The 18124-nt window shown below is 46.0% G+C and overlaps 1 protein-coding gene across 6 annotated transcripts in view; it reads right to left on the bottom strand.

Moving 5' to 3' along the window:
- Positions 1-18124, bottom strand: part of SZT2 (SZT2 subunit of KICSTOR complex) — a 53592-nt gene that overhangs the window by 26956 nt on the left and 8512 nt on the right. For 4 of the 6 annotated variants that reach the window (XM_062497513.1, XM_062497517.1, XM_062497516.1 and 1 more), the window contains exons 10-28: positions 13892-14123; positions 13097-13226; positions 11742-11884; positions 10981-11133; positions 10514-10628; positions 7766-7971; positions 7145-7369; positions 6645-6723; positions 6223-6320; positions 5766-5934; positions 5162-5276; positions 4553-4666; positions 3858-4058; positions 3624-3736; positions 2964-3105; positions 2282-2440; positions 1446-1650; positions 1117-1229; positions 396-654 (exon numbers count right to left, since the gene is read on the bottom strand). In XM_062497513.1, coding sequence (XP_062353497.1) covers positions 396-654; positions 1117-1229; positions 1446-1650; positions 2282-2440; positions 2964-3105; positions 3624-3736; positions 3858-4058; positions 4553-4666; positions 5162-5276; positions 5766-5934; positions 6223-6320; positions 6645-6723; positions 7145-7369; positions 7766-7971; positions 10514-10628; positions 10981-11133; positions 11742-11884; positions 13097-13226; positions 13892-14123 — 2971 coding nt within the window. The remainder of the gene's footprint in view (positions 1-395; positions 655-1116; positions 1230-1445; positions 1651-2281; positions 2441-2963; positions 3106-3623; positions 3737-3857; positions 4059-4552; positions 4667-5161; positions 5277-5765; positions 5935-6222; positions 6321-6644; positions 6724-7144; positions 7370-7765; positions 7972-10513; positions 10629-10980; positions 11134-11741; positions 11885-13096; positions 13227-13891; positions 14124-18124) is intronic. The other 2 variants (XM_062497515.1, XM_062497518.1) reach the window with 2 other exon arrangements.

The following is an 18124-nucleotide window of genomic DNA, read 5'->3' as shown; positions in this document are numbered from 1 at the left end:
GACACTTTATTCATTAGCAAAGGATAACAAAGCTGTCATTTACACCAGTCAACAGCAAGCTCAAATGAGTCAAGCAGCAGGAGATGCATAATTTCTCCAGAAACAAGTCTTGCAGGCTTGCAGACTAACTGCCCTCCAGCTCAGGCCAGATGGGACACTAACAAGCCAAGACTACAGGAGCAAGGAAGGATGGATGTCACCAGAGACTGCAAAAAACAGAGGGTCCTGGTGGACACCATACTAGGTAGAGATCTCACTCTAAGTACCTGCTCTTCTGTGTGGCTGTTAGACTCTACCCTACAGCATTCCTTCCAGTAGGCGCTAAAAGATGACTGAAAAAAGATTTGCCTTGGCACAATGCTAAGAACAGAAGCAAGACTGAGGCAGGTCCCTACCTTGACTCAGAGACCAAGACACCTCGCTCCCTAGAGCTCTGCTCCTCTTCCTGCTCTATGCTGCCCACTTGGAAGCTGGCTGTCTTGGAGTGTGTATGGAAATGTTGATGGCTCTCTCGGAATGAGCGGACATGGCTGCACACTGTCAGCAGGAAGTTGGTGATATCAATCTCTTGGAGCAGTTCCTCACAGTAGTCCATGGCAGTAAGCAGGTCCTGGGAGCTGATGCTGTGTGACTGCTGAAGGCTCTTGAACAGCCCTAGAGATAAACACAGTGCTTGAGCATCCCATGGCATCCCAAGGATATGAGGCTGTGGGAGTCAGGCAGTGGCCACATACAGATCTTCACCAAGTCCCAACACAGAGCTGGAGTCAGTGCTGGTGCTGGGAGACAGGAGGCAGCCATAGCACCTAATGCTGCATGTTACCCTGGGCTTGGGTGACACCAGAGTGCCCATTGCATCGGTTACCCTGAAGGGGAGAAGAAGGCACTAAAGAAGGGGATGCTCCTTTGCAGCACTCAACAGATTTGGGAACAGCCTCTGTAAGGCCATAAGGAATGCACAGAGGCATCTTTAAATCTCTCCTGGTGGTACACCAGTCCCACAGCTCCTCCCTTTGCTTGGAATAAGATCACAAGGAAAATGAGACATTGCTTTCTCAGAAGAAGATCCAAGGTCCACCCCAACCTTGCCACAGGTCCCATTGTGCTGCTGCTCACCTTTCACGTAGCACTGGTGGGAGTGCTCCTGCAGCAGCGTGCAGTATGTCACCAACTCTTTGTGCTTGTGGTCTAGCCAAGCAGTAGTTGGAGGACGTTCCAGAGACTGGGACCTGGAAAAGAGGAACCACAGCATTTAGTACCAAAGAAGCATATTTTAGACTGTAAATGGCTCTGGTGCCAGTAAAGCAGAGCTTAGGGCATGCACAGGCAGTGGCTGCTATAAGTCAGAGAGATCAGGCCAAGCCAAGAAGTCACAGCTAGAGCCAGCCTCTTGTCAAGGAAACTCCTCTGGTTTTTGTCTAGGCACCGAGTATGGTTGGTATTACCTGAAAAAGATGTCCCGAGGAGGACGGTGTGCCCGTGGGCTGACGAGCTGCTCTCGTAACAGCTCCAGAGAGCAGCTGTAGATGTAAATGGGGCAGCGAAACCGGCGGCATTCGCCCAGCTCAGACTGTGAGTTCTGGCGACAGAAGGAGATGTGCACATCTCTCCTGGAGGGGCCACTCTGCTCCCCAGCATCCTGGCTCACTTCTGCAAAAGAAACAATTCTAAGACAAAGGCCGCTGAGGGTTTCTCATTCTTGGTCTGAGACATCACAGCTCTCACAGAAGCCCCGTAGTTAGATACTGCTGTTTTTTCAAGCTTCTCACCACTCATCCTCACCCAGCACCCAAACACTGAGCCCAGTGCTTTGGTCACCTCGATCCCCCTTACAGCCATGACTGCTCATCACCACCACCACTACCTCCTGCAGCAGCACAACCCTTCATCCTCACTGCAAACATCTGCCCTAGGGGCTGTGCAATCAAATCCCATATACCTCAAAACTGATGCCTTTCTCCCTAAGACAATGTGCTGCTGACAGTGCCAGTTTGGACCATGAAACAAGAGTCCACTGACTTTCCACTGCAGCCCACTACTGTCATTCCTAATAGCTTCTATCTACCCACAACCTCCTTGCCCACAAGAAACCAACCTTGGGCCATGGGCACCCAACTCACACTACACTCCTTCATGCCCCCATGAACATCACTGTGTCTCTTGTCCTGACTCTGCTGACTGCCAGGCTGCAGCACCCTGTTATTCCTCCTGCTTTAATCTGCTCAACAGTAAGCTCAACAACAGCAAGGATACCAATACTTTAACAAGGTGCTGTCGGTACCGTGGGCTGGTGTTATGCTGAGGGTTGGTAATGGCACTGCAGCATCCCCCTCTTCAGCCCTGACTCGCTCTGCACAGACAGGTCCCATGGTACCTTCTCCAGATCGACTTTCATCTTTTGGAGATTTGTCCAACCCACAAGCCATCAGTTTCTGTACATCTGGAAGAAAATAAAATTATCCTATGTCCAGTGAACACATCTTAACCCCTCAATCTACATTCCTAAGAGAGCAGATTTCCTGCTACCTCTTTGTGTGTAGAAGCAGCTCCACCTGAAGCTAGCAGCCTGCATCAGTGGCTCAGTGGAAACCAGACCAGTGCCAATGCCCAGAAGCAGGGACTCTCCCAGACCATCCCATTAGCAATCTCCTTAATCCATTCATTAACAACCCCACTGGGAAAACAGTCCAAATGGCTGCAGCTAGCAAACAACTCCGACACCACATCCCCCACCTGAAAACCCTATGTAAGCAGCATATCCTCAGCATATCCTGAGAGAAGAGCAGGACATTCAACATTTGGCTATATTCTATTCCTGGCCATGTGGTGCAAAAAGACTGTACGTGAACTCTGCTAGTCAATTTTCTCTCCACCTTACAAGAGCTGATTTTGGCTTTTCTGTCCCCCCGAGGAGGTGCATAGGACTTTTGCCTTCTCTTGCTCCCCATAACAGACGCCCTCACCTGGGAAGGTGGCTGGCAGGAAGGTCAGGAACACATGCTGTGGGTTGACCAGCTTGGCATAACATCGCCATTGAGGGGGAAAGGGCCCCATCGTGTCACTCAGTGTCACATCATCCTCAGGCAGCTCTGTGTTGCCAAGGCTCTGATGGAAGAGCAGAAGTTGGATAAACTCATGGCATATGGTACCTTGAGGCACATAGCAACCACACAGAGCAAGTTCTTTCAGGCCTGCTGGTTGGCACAGTGTTGAAATCACCCTGGTCACCTCTGCACGTTCTCAGAGCATCCTGGCTCTAGAATTCACCATTCTGGGAGCAGCCTGGCTCCAGGAAGTACAGCACAACAGTCTGGCGATGTTTAGGCAGCTTTGCTGGGGCCAATTCTGACCTCTAGGCAGTGACTGCCCACGGTTTCAGAGCAATCTGCAGCACAGTACCAGTGCTGCTGTAACAGGCTTGGCCCATAAATGAATGAAACTATCCACACACCTAGATTCCTGCTTGACTTCAGCCACAGGATACAGCCTGAACTGCTGCCAAAGGTGGGGAAGAACAGCTGTCTTTTGATCTTTCTCAGCCCTTGTAACTCTCCTGCTCTTTAACAGCTGCTGTCTTGGTTTCTGAGTGGGGGCACAGGAGAAGGACAGCAGCACAGCAGTACCTGCAGAGTACTTGTGGAGCCAGTCATATCCCTGGTGCCATTACTGCCAACAAGATGATAAGATGCAGAAGCATCCTGCTGCTCCAGGGTCCCAGAAGCTTTTAGGGTTTCTTCTGAAATGGAGCACAGAGAAACCAATCTAAAAAACCCCAGCTGAGGATGAGACTTGAAAGCAAGGCTCCTGGAAAACCTCACTGCTCCAGGTGTCAGTACTGCCACACTCCCGGTCCTTACCTCTGATCACAGGGAGTGTGAAGGGGGGTTGATGGCCATCACGATCCCGTTGCAGAACCTGCTCCATGAAAGCCACATGATCAGCATCAGCCATGGTGATCTCCCGGTCACTGAGGTCATGCTGAAGGCAGCCATGGAAGAGATTTAGTAGCATTTCATTGGGCACAAACGAAGAGTCCTTGGTCACCTCCTCATTATCTGCTTCAAAACAGAACCATGGCAGCTTCAGAGACAGCACCTGCATGGCCACCCCCTGCCCACAACCCCAGAAGACAGCCCTCTGCAAAGTAACACTTCCACATAGCCAGCAACTTCCCCAGCACCTCTGCACAACTGACTTGGAGAGTGTTGAGGAGGCCCTGGAGTTTTGGCAACATTAGTTACTCTGCAGTGACCTACCCTGCTACTCTAACTATTGTGGAGATACTAGGGGTACACACAAGAAGCCACCACCACAAAGCTACTATGTAGGTTTAACAATTCTGAAAGCAATTCTTACAAATTATCATCCCAGGAAAGGTAGCAATATAGCTGGACAGCCCTGGGGCTGCCGAGCTGGGAAGAACAGCATCGAGCTACTAGAAGAGGCATGGCAGTGCTCACATGCTGCTGCCTAGGGAGACAAGTATGTGGAGCAAGCTGTCCATAGCCACAGAGGGAGCACAAGGAGAGGCAGGTGGTGAAGTGGCACCTACCTTTTGTCAGCATGAGAAAGAACATTTCAACCTGCTGGCACCTGGGCAAGAGCTTCATGAGGTTGAATTGGAATGGGATCTCATGCACTCGAAAACCAGGGCCCATGTCTGGATCTGCAACAGAGATGAATAGGACCACCAGAAAACAAGCATTCCACAAACTTCTCTGGGAACTGTGACTTGAAACTGAGAACAGAGGAGCTCTTCCTTAACATCCTTTACAACTTCTATAAAACCATTTGCCCAGACACACCAGGCCTATCACTGAAGAGATGAGCTCATCTTCCACATGCTCCTGAAGTCAGCTCCTCTCACACAATTACAGAATGGCTGATATTGGAAAGGTCATCTGGACCAACCCCCCTGCTCAAGAAAGGTCACCTTGTCACCTCTCCAGCCTAGGCAGAAAGCCTCAATGCTTTTTTGGCTTTCCCAGGATGAAGCTGTTTCTCTGCCAATATAGCGTAAGTTGAACAAAGTGACCCACAGCCATCAAAGTCTACAATGTTGTTAAAATACCTCTTCCACCTTCTATAGGTCCTGAGATATTCAAGACCTAGCTTCTTCTTAGCTCCATCAAGCTTGCTAGGACATAGATGGTGGACTCACCTTCAGCAGCTTTGGTGTCTGAAGGAGGGCAGACCCACTCCTTGTTCTGGCACAACTGGCTGATGTACTCAAAGGTCAGCATGGTGGCAATGCACGCAAGGTCTCGGGGGTAGAGCTACAGTAAGCAGTTAAGGCTCAGTTTATGCAGCAGAATTATTACCCACAAATGAAGAAGAAAAGAGTCTAAAAGCAAGGAAAGGGAACACCTATAATCCTGTTCCTGGAGTTACGCTATTCTCACTCATTGCTCTCTCATTCTCCACCAGCCCTTTAGCTTGTTTTCACCTTGCTCAGGAGGAGTGCTAGTAATACTGCCTGCAGTCCCTGCTCTGGTCCAGCTTGCTCCTCTCCAGTGGAATGACTCTTCACAAAATAATTTGTATTTGCCCAGCTATCCCAAAGCTGCATTGCACCCACTGCACTGCAGTCAAGAAACCTTTTATGACCAGTGCACAGTTTCTCTTTTAGAAACCTCAGACTCTTCTGTGACTAGCATTCCCATCTCTCTGGCCCTCAGTATTTACCTGCAGTTTTGTGATGCACTTACACTGAACCCCTTTCCCTCCACAAAAGAGCCCATGCCCCTCCCCTTCCAGGGACTCACCGCTTTAGGTATTTTCTGGTAGGGCAAGCCATGGAGATGCTTCCAGTTCTCAGCAGTACTGTGGACATGGCCACTCTGGGGTTCTACCCAGCACTCAGTGACCAGGTTCAGTTCTGTATCCACTTCAATGGCCTCTACTTCTGTATCATTGTCATCATCCGTGGAAAAGCTGGAGGGAAGTCAAAAGAAAAGTCCTGTGAGGTGGCACAGAGCCAGCAGACCACTGCAGCTCCTCTCAGAGCTGTGAGAGCAGCCACAGGAACCCAAGATTGGCAGGCAAAGCCCCAGTGATCTGGTGATCAATCCATGACAAGTGGCTGTCTGTACTAGATGGTGGAGGTCTCCCTCCTTTCCACATTCCTTTCTTTCTTCCTCCTTTCCACACTAACTGCAAAAAGCAAGTCTTCAGCAATGAGTCCACTGCCAACCTTCCCCAGTAGCAGAACAGCAGCCTCACCTGTCCTTGGTGGAGGTAGAGTGGGGTGGGAAGAGGATGTATTGGACGACACAGGTGTGCTTCTCCCTGTCACTGCTGCTCTCACTTGAGCCATCAATCTGGAGGGGAGACACTGCATGAGCCCTACACAGTACCCCCTTATTCAGCACAGCCCCATCACCCACCTCCACCAGCAGTGGTGGAAAGAGAAAGCCTGTCCCAACCCCAAGAACTCCAGTAGAGCACACCCCTAACACAAAGCAGCTCTCTAACTGCAGATGAAGGCAGAAAAATGCCCAGCATACAAGTTGCTTTACTTTCTCCCTGTATGTGTCAAGGGTGCGTGCTAGAGGCAAGTGATAAATCCTATCACAGGAAGGTGAATCCACCCCAGAACCAGTAATGAGGGACTGTGTCCACAAGAGGACAGCACTCAGGCTCACCTGTATGGGCAGCTCCAGCACCATGTTGATAATCCCATCCCCGCTGGATGCAAAGTGGAAACCCTCTGACAGACGAATCCTTGCAACAGAGAGGAAGTCAGACCTGCAGGACTTCACCCATACTGTAATCTTTAAATGCAAGAGTGACTGTACCCTTCACCCCAAAACACTGTACTTCTCCAAACAGGGAACTGCATGCAGAGAACAGGGAGATATGACACTGCCAGAACAGCCTGTGCGAACAGCACACTCCAGGCACAGTTACACCTCTTGCCCTTTTGCACGTTTTCCAGAACATTTTCTCTCATTTTCCTCAATTACAGCTGCAGAACTGGGTAAAGTGGCTCTAGAAGCTGCGTACAGGACCAAAACCCTCTGCACAGCAGCTTTTATTACCTATAATAAGGTCTCATAGACATAATAAGTAAGGTCGACCTTGCTTTCCCCTGTATCCCCAGGAGTAGCTTGGAGAGAGGACCCCTGCCATGTGTACAACTTACTCTGTAAGTGTGGAAAGGAGCTGGGCCACAGCAGTGATGGGCACAGCTGGTGCCAGCCCTGACTGGACACTCCAGATCCAGCGCTGGTGATAGAAGTAGCGGGACAGTGAAGCCAGGGTGGAAGAGGCAGTGCGATTGGCCACCATAGTGAGGGGACCAGACACGGGGGGATGCTCCAGGTTGAGAATGAAGGGCGCTCGATAGTCAGAAGGCAGCTTCTCATACCTAGGAAAGGGCAGAAGTGTGGCATGCTGACATGGAAAAAAAATCTTTTTTTTTTTTTTCTTTAGGGTCAGAGCTGTCTGGATTCACAACCCACTTTTTGGGCTCAGGACAGAGTCCTCCAGCAGCAGAATGTGGCTGGCACAGCACAAGATCCTGCTCAGAGATCAGTAACTAAATTTACTTCTACATTGTATTTCATTAGGAGTGACAAATCTGCCTGTCCACCAAGAATCCCTGATGCAACTCACAGCCATGCAACCCGAACCCATCCCAACAAGCACCAGTTTCATTCACAGCACTCTCATCCTACAACTGACAGCACCATCCACAGATCCTCCTCTTTGCCACTTTGCAGGGCAAGGGGGCTGTGACGGCATCTTAGTACTCCATCACTACCTGATAAGCAGCTTCTCCAAGGGTTTGTGCAGCACAACAAGGCAGGGTCTGTCTGAGAGGGCCGACTGGACCCCAGGCACAGGTGGGGACTTGGAAGGAGAACTACTGCCCAACATTTTCCTCTTTGCTTTTGGAGTTGCCTCTTTGCTCTGGACCCTGTGGGGGAAGCGCAGCTGCAAGATTCGGTCCCGTAATTCTTCCACTATCTGTCATGGCAAAAGCAAAAGGTAAACATGACTAACTTTGTCTGGAGACATAAACTACTCAAAATAAGTGTCTAGAACAAGAGGCTGACCAAAAGGAACAGAACACTCCTTGAATACACAGAAGAGCAGGAATTAAAGATCATTTTACTTCTGTGGCACTAGCAAGACCAAGATCAAGATGACACAAAGCTCTTTAAAAATATTTTAAAATATTTTTAAAAGCAAAATGAAAGTTTAAAAAACCCCATAGACTATTTCAAGGCTGAAAAAGTCACCTTCCAAAACTCAGATTAAAAACAAATTAATTGCATGCCAGCTCCTCCACAGAAGCAGTCCAAGCATGCACCCTCATTCTTCCTTCCTCCTCTCCTCAACAGCCCACAGTAAGTGTAAACTAGCCTATATCAGCTGTGGGAACAGTCTGGCTCTGTCTTATGTATTCCCCCACTATAATGTTCATTTGTCAAACCTTTGAGGTAAAAGGTTTCAGGAGCTTGGTTTATTTTTTAGTTTAATTTTCTTCCAAGACAGTTTCACAATGACTTCCTGATTACTCTTTTTAGCTTTTAGTAGCTCTGAATATAGTTCTACCCACGCCAGCTCTGATTACCACAATAGCCCAGTGTTTTCTTTGAAATTTCTATGGTTAGGTTTCTTTTCATGATTTTGTTCAACTTTTTTCAATATTTATTACCATTGTAGGCAAACAGGAGAACCACAGCTCTTCATCTTCCTCAACACTAATTATTTCAGTAACTTTTCCCATCATTACTATGTCTTTTTCAAGGAGAGGAATGTCCCCAGATCCAAATGTTAAACAAGAGTTCTTTCCTGCACTGTGCTGCCACGTGGGTCCACTTCATGGTTTCATATTGGCATCACAAAATCACTAATAGTGTTTAAGCTCCCAAATCCCACTGTTTTTGCAGTTATCCATGCTGGCTTCCAGCCACCACCGTGCTGTATAGGTGTCACCAAAGCACAGAGGTTGAAACAGCTTTGGGCCACCTGCACAGTTCCTCAGCTCAGCATGTTACCTTCCTCCAAATGAGTTCCCTAACCTTTGACTAGAAAAAAGATTGGGAAAATCACAAACAGCTTCTGCTGTGATGAAACAGAGCACTTTTTCAATTTCCTTGCTTTGTTCCCCAAGGTAGTTTCTCTTTTATGACACCCTATTCCTATAGTTCTACAGTTGTGCCCTATACAAAGCCTCACCAAAAAGCTTTCTGAAAGTCGACTGCATGAGGTGCTTTCCTTCCCTTTAGCATGGGAAATTTGAACTGCCCAGCACATACCTCCTTTCACTTAAACAAAGCAGGCTATCCTACTGCCATCCTCCATACTGAGTAGTTAATCAACTCTATGGCAGGCAAGAAAAAAAAGTATTGTGGATGATACAATTTATGACCTACATATAGTTCCTGTTGCAATGATCTGGAGCTTGCCCACAGCTGGAGGGTATGGTGCCTGTCTCACACCTTCTTCATGAAAGAGATTAATTTGCACCTGCCAGAGAAACTCCTTCAAAAAAACCTGTCACTTGGCATTATTAATCCCACATGTTGACCCAGCAGCCAGTGCCCAAGTCCTGGATCCCCTAAAGTCACGAAAGGGCAGATCTGCCAGAGTGCCAGAACATGTAGTATTATCTGGGTTCATTATCTCAGAAAGAGATGGTCCTTACCATGTTTGTTAGCTTCTCCTCAGATTAGTCTCTAATACTTAAGCTAAAATAGACAAACCAAAGATTTCTTTCATGAAGATAAAAGATCTAGATTTAATGACAAACCCCTTGTTTATATTAAAAAGTTCACACAGTTTAATAGCAGGGCATCTTTCTCATGCTTTACCTAGGAATACTTAGACTTGTCTCAGACATTATAACTGGAGAATCAGTCCACACAGTAACTCCACCTTCTGCATCTGACTAGGGCAGCTCATTTCTTTTGATACAAAAAGGTTATTACAAGTCTACCTGACAGAATTTTATCCTGAAAACATTTCCTAGGTACTAATTTTTTTTCTCTTCCTGCACTGCTTATGTGGGGCATTGTTTGCATTTTAACTATTAACTTCCTCCCTGCCCAATAGATTCAATATACATGCACTGGAAGAGACAGCCCAGGGAACACATAGCACATCTATCACAGAGGTCTTTACAGATGAGTCAGACAAGTATCTGCTGCTCTTTACAGATGGTATTGATTCTGCTTTGGTCAGAAGGATAGACTAGATAACCTTTGAGCCATTTCAAGCCTCACAATTGAATTAAGCAGTGGGAAAAATACCCATGTGACCAGCTATTCTCTTCTATTGATCTTTGAGTCTTTAGGTTTAGATGTTTCATAAACTTAACAAAGAAAGTTTGTCCCAAATGACCCTTTCTGTTGCAGTAGATTCAAACTCATCTAAGCCTTAACATAGTAGTTACTTATTAGAGGGTAGCTGCCCACAGTAATGCCTGTGATCTACCCACCATTTCCACTTTTAGAACTTCTTGCTCTGCTCCTACCCCACAAAGCAGACAGCCAGCTCTCACCTTGTTCCTGGCCTGTGCAGGTGTGCCAATAGGGAACCCCAGCCTGAGAACCATGCAGGGAGCTTTGGAGATGATCCGTACCACATAGAACGAGGAAGGGGTAAGATCCTCAGACCTATGGAGGAGGGATTAAGACAAGGCTGAAATGGCATGGATCTTGCTGCTCTGACATGCCAAACCAAGCAGAGGTCTGCTCCACAGAGCCCAACAGCCTACACAACTTCACAGTAACACATATCAGTTCTAGCATGCAGAAACCCCCCAGCTGGCTCCCCTCTCCCTCCGGGCTGTGCCTGGGACACAACAGAACAGTTCAGAAACTGCAGGATTTCATATCTCCTTGTCTAGCTCCCATCCTCTCCTGTAAACATCTGCTTCAGGCCCATAGCCACATACTGGTTTAACTAGATCCTTGGTCTGGCCACACGCCCAATTCCCCACACAGTGAGTGCTTCAGAGCCACTCACCCGTGGATCAGCTTGACGTAGGAGTAGCCCTCGACCAGCACGAAGCTGCTCCAGTCCCGCAGCAGGGAGGTGAGTGCCGAGTGTGAGATGCGGCACTGGATGGTGCTGTAGCGGCCATTGTTGCCTGGTGTGTGCAGGTGCTTGGGCACAGGCCTGCAGGGTGGGACAGAAAGTCATTTCACAGCTGCAGTTTCTCTTCTTCCCCAAAACCCACAGAGACTTTGCTATATCCATCCCACTCTGACTGGTCTATGAGCCTTTTTTCCTCCACAGCAGCTGATGAACAAGCACCTCCCCTAATCAAGCACTGGGGAGAGACACACTTCTGAGTGCACTGGATGTAAAGAGAGCACATCCCTTGTATCCTATCTGCCTCCATGCAATATATGACTGTTATTCACATTACTCTGCAAAGCAGCCTCAGGAAAGCAAAAGTTTTGGGAAAAGACATTTTCCAGCAGCAAACAAAAACATATGGGTTAGCTCCCAAAAGAATGGTCCCACAGCCCCTGCAATCAGGAAATCAAAACCCAAGAGGGACTTGAAAAACAATTTATCCTTACAAAGATGACTCCCCAACCTACTGTCCCTCTCAGATAAACAAATCTTTAGCGTCCATCAGGCCTCACAAGTGAAACCCTTCCCTTGGCCATAGGCACCTGCAGAAGAGCTGCAAGTTCTCAGCTGGGCTGAGCTGGACACCCTGCTTTCCCAGGCTGGCCCACAGCGTGCACATGAGCTCAGCCCTGCCCCTTACATACGTGTCATGCTCCAGAAGGACAACTATACGATGCATGTGCAGCCACCTCTGCCAGAAGTTGGCATCCATGGAAAGGATAGGCTTCCAATAGGAGGCAAACTGGGAATGGCTTGAGTCAGACCCACTGTGCTGCAGAGATAATACCTGACAAAATGACAGGACAATATTTAACATGAAAGTTCTCCACCCAGAGAGAGCAAGAATTTCTCTAGCAGCTGAGCTGTTCTAGGACACATCCCTGGCTTTGGGTAATTTCCTCTGAAGAGAGTAAGCGTGTTCACATTTAAACAGGCAGTACAGCATAAGCAAAAATAAATTAGGCTCCTGAAATGTCAAGTTAATTAGGAATTTAACTACTTAGCATCAAGTAAATCAACCATGAAAAAGATGGCATATGTAATGGTGTGCCTTCTGATTGAGAGGGGGATATATGGCTTGTGTCAGCAAAGTAATTAAACACTGAGATTACTCATTTGAAAGCGCTCAGGCAAACAGGGTGCCAGAATGGGTGGCATTGGGCAACTCTAATATGTTTGTATGGTGACATTGATTCCACAGCTATAGAAACTCTGCTGACATTGAAATACAGCAGTGGCTAGCCATAAGATAGGATGTTCCAGATATACTGTGGGATACCTAGCCCTGCATAGGAAAAATGTACTAGGCAAACCTAAAATAGAGCTTAAACAAAATAAAAAGGGATATTTCTCTGAAGTTAAAGCTCCCCCAGCTTTAAGATCTGCTAGTCCTCTTCCATCTATGCCAAGGACATTGGCAGCAGGGAACAGATAATATGCTGGCTCTTCTGCTTAGTGAGTTTCAATGAGTTTGAGTTTTGCAGTGGAAACTATTAGCTCATATTTTGCTTAGCCTCTGCTGTGCAGATGACAAGTATCTCTCTTGCACCTTCCACATGAGTGCTCAGAGCAATGAGCCCATTAAACAACTATTCAGCACATCGTGTATCTTCACCTGACAGCACTGAGCTACATCTCCAGGGCACTCGTTGAACTGCCAGCAACTCCATGCCTAGAGGGTATCCACAGAGAAAGCACAGCAAAAGCAACCGTGTCAGCCTTCCTATCAGTCTCGCATATCACAGCACATCAGGAGAAGGTCTCACAGCACACTTAGGAGACTTTCTGTTGGGCTTAGAGGTGTAGCTGCAACAATTAAGACATAGGGTGATGTCTCAGAGGGGCAAATGTATGGCATGGAATGTTCACTGCACCACACCTGAACTCTCTAACTGAGCAGCATAAGATGAAGATGAAATGAGCAAGAGACGAAGCCTGAGTACAAAACTAGACAGGAGAGACAACTGTCCCATGTTAAACAGAGAGAGAGGGAACATACCGGAGTGGTGGAGCCTGGGGGGATGTAGAAGAGGGGCACCCCATTCTTGGTGCTCTCAGGAATGGTAAAGTGTTCTGGGACTGTGTCAAAAGACTGCAGATGTACCAACATCTGATCTGTTTGGTTGATGCTGGAAAAGAAGAGGCAGTTAGACACAAAAGACCATGCTGTCCCCCTTGCTGCCCCAGTCAGTGCAGGGCTTACACACACAGCACTCCCTGTGTCCTGGGAGCCCACCTACACCAACAGAGCTTTATGGGGAATGCTGTGATTCAATGTCCAAGTGGAAAGTGTGTGTTAAAGAGGCTCCAGTGTAGAAGCCTCATACATACAGAGGATGATCAGAGCTGGAAATGAAGTGCTAGAAGAGGAATCTGCCATATAGCCAGGAGTAATAGTCACCCTGTCCAGGAAACAGCTATGACCCACAAGCACTTCAGCCTCAGAGACACATGTGATGTTTGCTGCTCCCAATGTGACCATGCTGCACAGGTGTGCTATAAGTACACATGACCTCCATGGGATGGCAGTCAGAGGTAAGGTTTGCATCCCAGGATCCAGACTCAGGAGCAGCAATACCATTACCCTGAAGAATTCTGACAAACTAAATCACAGACCAATTTGAGTCTTTTCCTTGGCTAGACAGCAAACTTGTTATCAGTTGTGCACCTTCCTCAGACCATATTCCTTTTGAATCCTGGGTTTGGACAGCCACCTGCAAAAACCTCATTTCTAGTATGCCGAGGAAAGAATTACTTGATGACAGTGGAAACTGCTGGGCATGGTCCAGCTCACCTCTGCAAGGTGTTCCAGAAGCGCCGGATGACTGTGGTGCGGTACAGACTGGTGATAGGCTTCCTCATGGTGCAGCTGATGTCATGCAAAATGTCATAGCTTCCCTCCATTGTAACTTCCACCCAAGTGCTGCGTTTTGATGGGTCCAGGGGCCAAGGTGTCACAGCTAAGTACTCTATCCTCATGTTATGCTTCCAAAGCAGCACTAGTTTCACCTCCAGCTGAGACCCACCTGCATGGAAGCAGAAGAGCAAGTTTAGGTGCTTGTTCTGTACACATCTGAGCTTTATCTCTGACCAGGGATTCAAGAGTACCATGAGATTGTGTGATTGCTGAGAGGAACAAAGTAATCTAACAACTGCTTGCTTTAACTGAAGTCACTCTGTCTCCTCTCCATCTGAGGGAGGCTTTGCTTGCACTGAAGCACTTGAAGAGTTCTCAAATTCTTTAAGTGTACATGTACTAGCTGCACTAGAGAATGCAACTGAAACTCAGAGGAGGAGCTGACATTTGCAATGGGCTCTCTTCCTCACAGCCTTGTCTTTGTTTCCAAGAAAACTGTTGTTTTGCACAGATGAGCAGGGCCATTCAACTACAAAGTTTTGCCATCCATAGTGCAGAGTTAATCCATCCCATCACAGAAACACAGGCATCTGACGGACACAGATCATAAACAACCTGGAAAATGAGGCCTAATTCTTGAATTAATCTTTATTCATCCTGTGCAGACTGTATTTCAGGCAATCTAGAACTTCAATCTTCAAAGCTTCTCACCATGTTTACCTTCTCTTCCTAAAGTTAATATGCAAATAATGACTATTCGGCTATTCTTCAAACTGTACATTTTTACCTTTTCCTTTGAATCTAACAAGATTAACAGAAACACCTGACAGCAGGCCTCACTGAGCCAAAAAAGCAGAGAACTGTTCCATTCCTGCTGATTGTGCATGTGTATTTGTACTGAAACATCCCAGGGAAACACATGGCCGTGCTGCAATTTCAACTGCTCGATCATCTATTCTGTGTCCAGCCTGCTCTATAGTTTGCCAGACCTGCAGGGTTTGTGTGATAAGTGATTGGATGTGATGGAAAGCTTCTGAACAGATCATCAGCCTGGATGCTCTGTTTCCTGCAGAGCTGCATTTGCTGCTGTCACAGGCACATCATGCCATCCCCTTCACAGGCTGATTGAGCTCCACTTTAAAGCCATCCTTTTATTCTCATGGTCCCTGCTGGGAAGCTCCCTCGAAGTACTCTTCTTCCATCAATGTTTAGAAGAAGCCTTCCAGAGTACATGCCAAATTCATACTTGGCTGCTCTTTTGACTACATAATTTGTATTCTGAGAAACTTCATTTCCATAGCATTGGCAAAGAGTGTGCAGTACTAAGAAATCCTTATCCAGTTTCAGCTGTTAATGTGACAGAACATTCATTCCCCTTAACATACCCAGACCTTCCTGCACCTTAAGAATTCACCTTTCTTGAACAAAGGTGATTAAAAGTGTATATTGTATTTTACCTGTACTTAATCTGGGGGATTAGTAGGATTTTATTTAAGGTCACTAATATTTTCTACAACGGATGGTCTGTGTTACTATAAATGCACTTGCCAGGACTGCACCCTCTACACAGTCCTATGAAGATTGTCTTGTTTCCTATGCAGTCCTATGAAGATTGTCCTGTTTATCAGGGAGGGTAAACAAGAATATATAGATTCATCTCTCTTTATTTCATACTGTCACCTCACTTTCATTGCTTTAGGGCTCATCCAGTGCACAATATTTTGGTTCTCATAATAAAGCCTGTGTACTTTATCAACAGCAAATATGATAAGTAAATTCCCACATTTTTTGTCAGATTAGAAATGAAAATATTTCCAATTCCCACCTCTGTTTCCATTAGTCATCCTGGCTTCACTCATATGATCCCACACAAGCAAAACTAAAAACACAGGCAAAACATTTACTTAGCCAGAAGTTACATCTAGATGAATCTTAAGGGGTTTTTTTTCTGAAAAGCAATCTCTTTCTGGTTCCTGAGTCAATAGCTAATAATTTTTTTCTACTTAGATTTCCTTCACAAAGTCCAGCTCTGTTTTTTTTCAGAAAGATCACTTTGTCTTCCTGATTCCTGTCACTAGAGAACTGCCATTCTCTCTGCTCAGCTAGAGCCCAGCCAGTTTTGGTGGTGGACTGACTCACAGAGGCAGATAATGTTTTGAAAACTGTCCTCCAGGCTGCCATCAACACAAAATGGTCAGTAAGATTTTTTTTTGTTGTTACAGAGGGCGATCCCTCCACAATGTCCCAGAAAGTAGAAGAACTGGACTCCATTACATACCATGTAGCTTCTTTCCCCTCCATACCTTCCAATCCTTTCCCCTTCACATGCACTTCTGCATTCCTAACTAACCAAGCTGCCTCCTAAATACCTAAATATATGAAAACGGAACAGTGAGGGTAACCAGAGCACTTATAAATATCACAAACAACCTCTCTAGGCAACTCTGAGCACAAAGCTAGCTTTTTATTCTATTTTGTCTTTGGTAAAGTCCACAACTACACTTTTTTCCTCTTGCTTCACAGCCAGCTGGGTCCTTAACAGACTTTAATTGGCAAGTTTTAGCAATCCAGGTTAATTAACTGTTCTTTGTTATATACTTCTGTGTAGAATGGTTCAAAGAGCCCTGATTAGCCAAACATGCTTTTCCTTAGCAAAGGCAGTGCTGAATGTCTAAACATCTTGAATAATTTCTCAACTATACCTTAACCTCTTAGCTCAGCAAAATTTTTCAGCATTTAGCCTTTTCCAAGTATTAAGTATTACATTATCTGCTACTAGTCTGAAGGCTGCATATAAATACACTCTGTTTTTTATACCTCTGACATTTCATTTTTAAATCTCTTCTTAAAAACTACATAGAAAATATTTCTGCCTCAAGGAGCCCCTAAGCTGAAAAGAGCTAGACAGGGCTCAAAGGAAGAAAAAAGGAAAGGAGAATGGAGATTATCATCATGTGTGTTCATCCTGCTCTTACTCCTCCCCGTGCACCTGCCTATAGTTATTCCCCACAAAAGGTCTCTCTGACCCAGCAGCTGCTCTTCTGCTCTTATAAAAATGGGAGACCAATCCATTTAGCATTCCAAGGAGTAAAAGCCAGCAGGCAAATACCTGGAGGAAAAAGCAGGGAGCATGGTACCATGTGGTGATATTTCTAATACATTCCTCCAGAGTGCAGGAATTCACTGCTTCACAATATCCTGAGCCAGAGGTTGCAGCTATACCTTTGTACAAAAAGATACAACATGAACTTGTCTGACTGCATTTTGAATGATTCATACCTGCAGAATGCTCTTCCAGCATTTCTATATAGGATTACACAGTCACCAAAAGAACTTCAGCATTGCTGCCAGATTAAAGAAAATGGCTTTTTATCCAGCACTGTTCAAGTTGTAAGTGAACTTGTGCACAGAAGAATAAAAGACACTGCGGGTGGACAGGAATGCACTTGTCACACTGTTTCACAAACATTCCTAGACAAGGACAGTGCAATGGATCTAATCTGCCTGGATTTAAGGGAAGTAATCTCATGTATCACCCACATTAGTGAAAATAATCTGCAGAGTTTACTAGAACAGCTGTCTCACCAGTAAAACTTAGCAGACACTTACTTTTAACAGAAAATTCCTGAAACAAGAAATTAGGGAGATTCACGTAAGACCAACTTCAGGAATTATCCCACCTAATATGATTGCTAGCAATCTCCCCCCCAAAAATGGTGATTTAGATCCATTCAGTTTGTAAGATGCATCAAGGCAAATGAACTGCAATTGCCAGGCATCACAGAGGAATAGGGAGGTGAACTGAGCAAGATAAACTTAAGAGTACTATCATGTGAAGGACAGCACATTTAGGGACTACTAAACAAACAAAACCCAATAAAACATCCACAAGGACTCAACAGCTGAAAGAAAAGGTGTGTGAAAAGCTCAGGGATTTCTGCAATATAATCATGGAGAAAGTTCTGATAGATTCCCAGTCTATCAGATTTGCTATTTTACTTCAGAGGCAAGGAAATACTAACACTACTGAACAAGGCACTGAGAAAACCACACTTACAACACTCTTATCAACAGTTTTGAGAAATATGAGATCAAACCAAAAAGAAAACAGCTCAAGGAAAAAAATAAGAATTATTAACCCGAATAAACAAAACAGAAAGCCTGCCCTTA

The sequence above is a fragment of the Cinclus cinclus genome, chromosome 8 (assembly GCF_963662255.1).
Source record: "Cinclus cinclus chromosome 8, bCinCin1.1, whole genome shotgun sequence".
NCBI lineage: Eukaryota > Metazoa > Chordata > Aves > Passeriformes > Cinclidae > Cinclus > Cinclus cinclus.
Note: the sequence above shows the minus strand (reverse complement) of the source record. Positions and strands in the feature narration are given on the sequence as shown.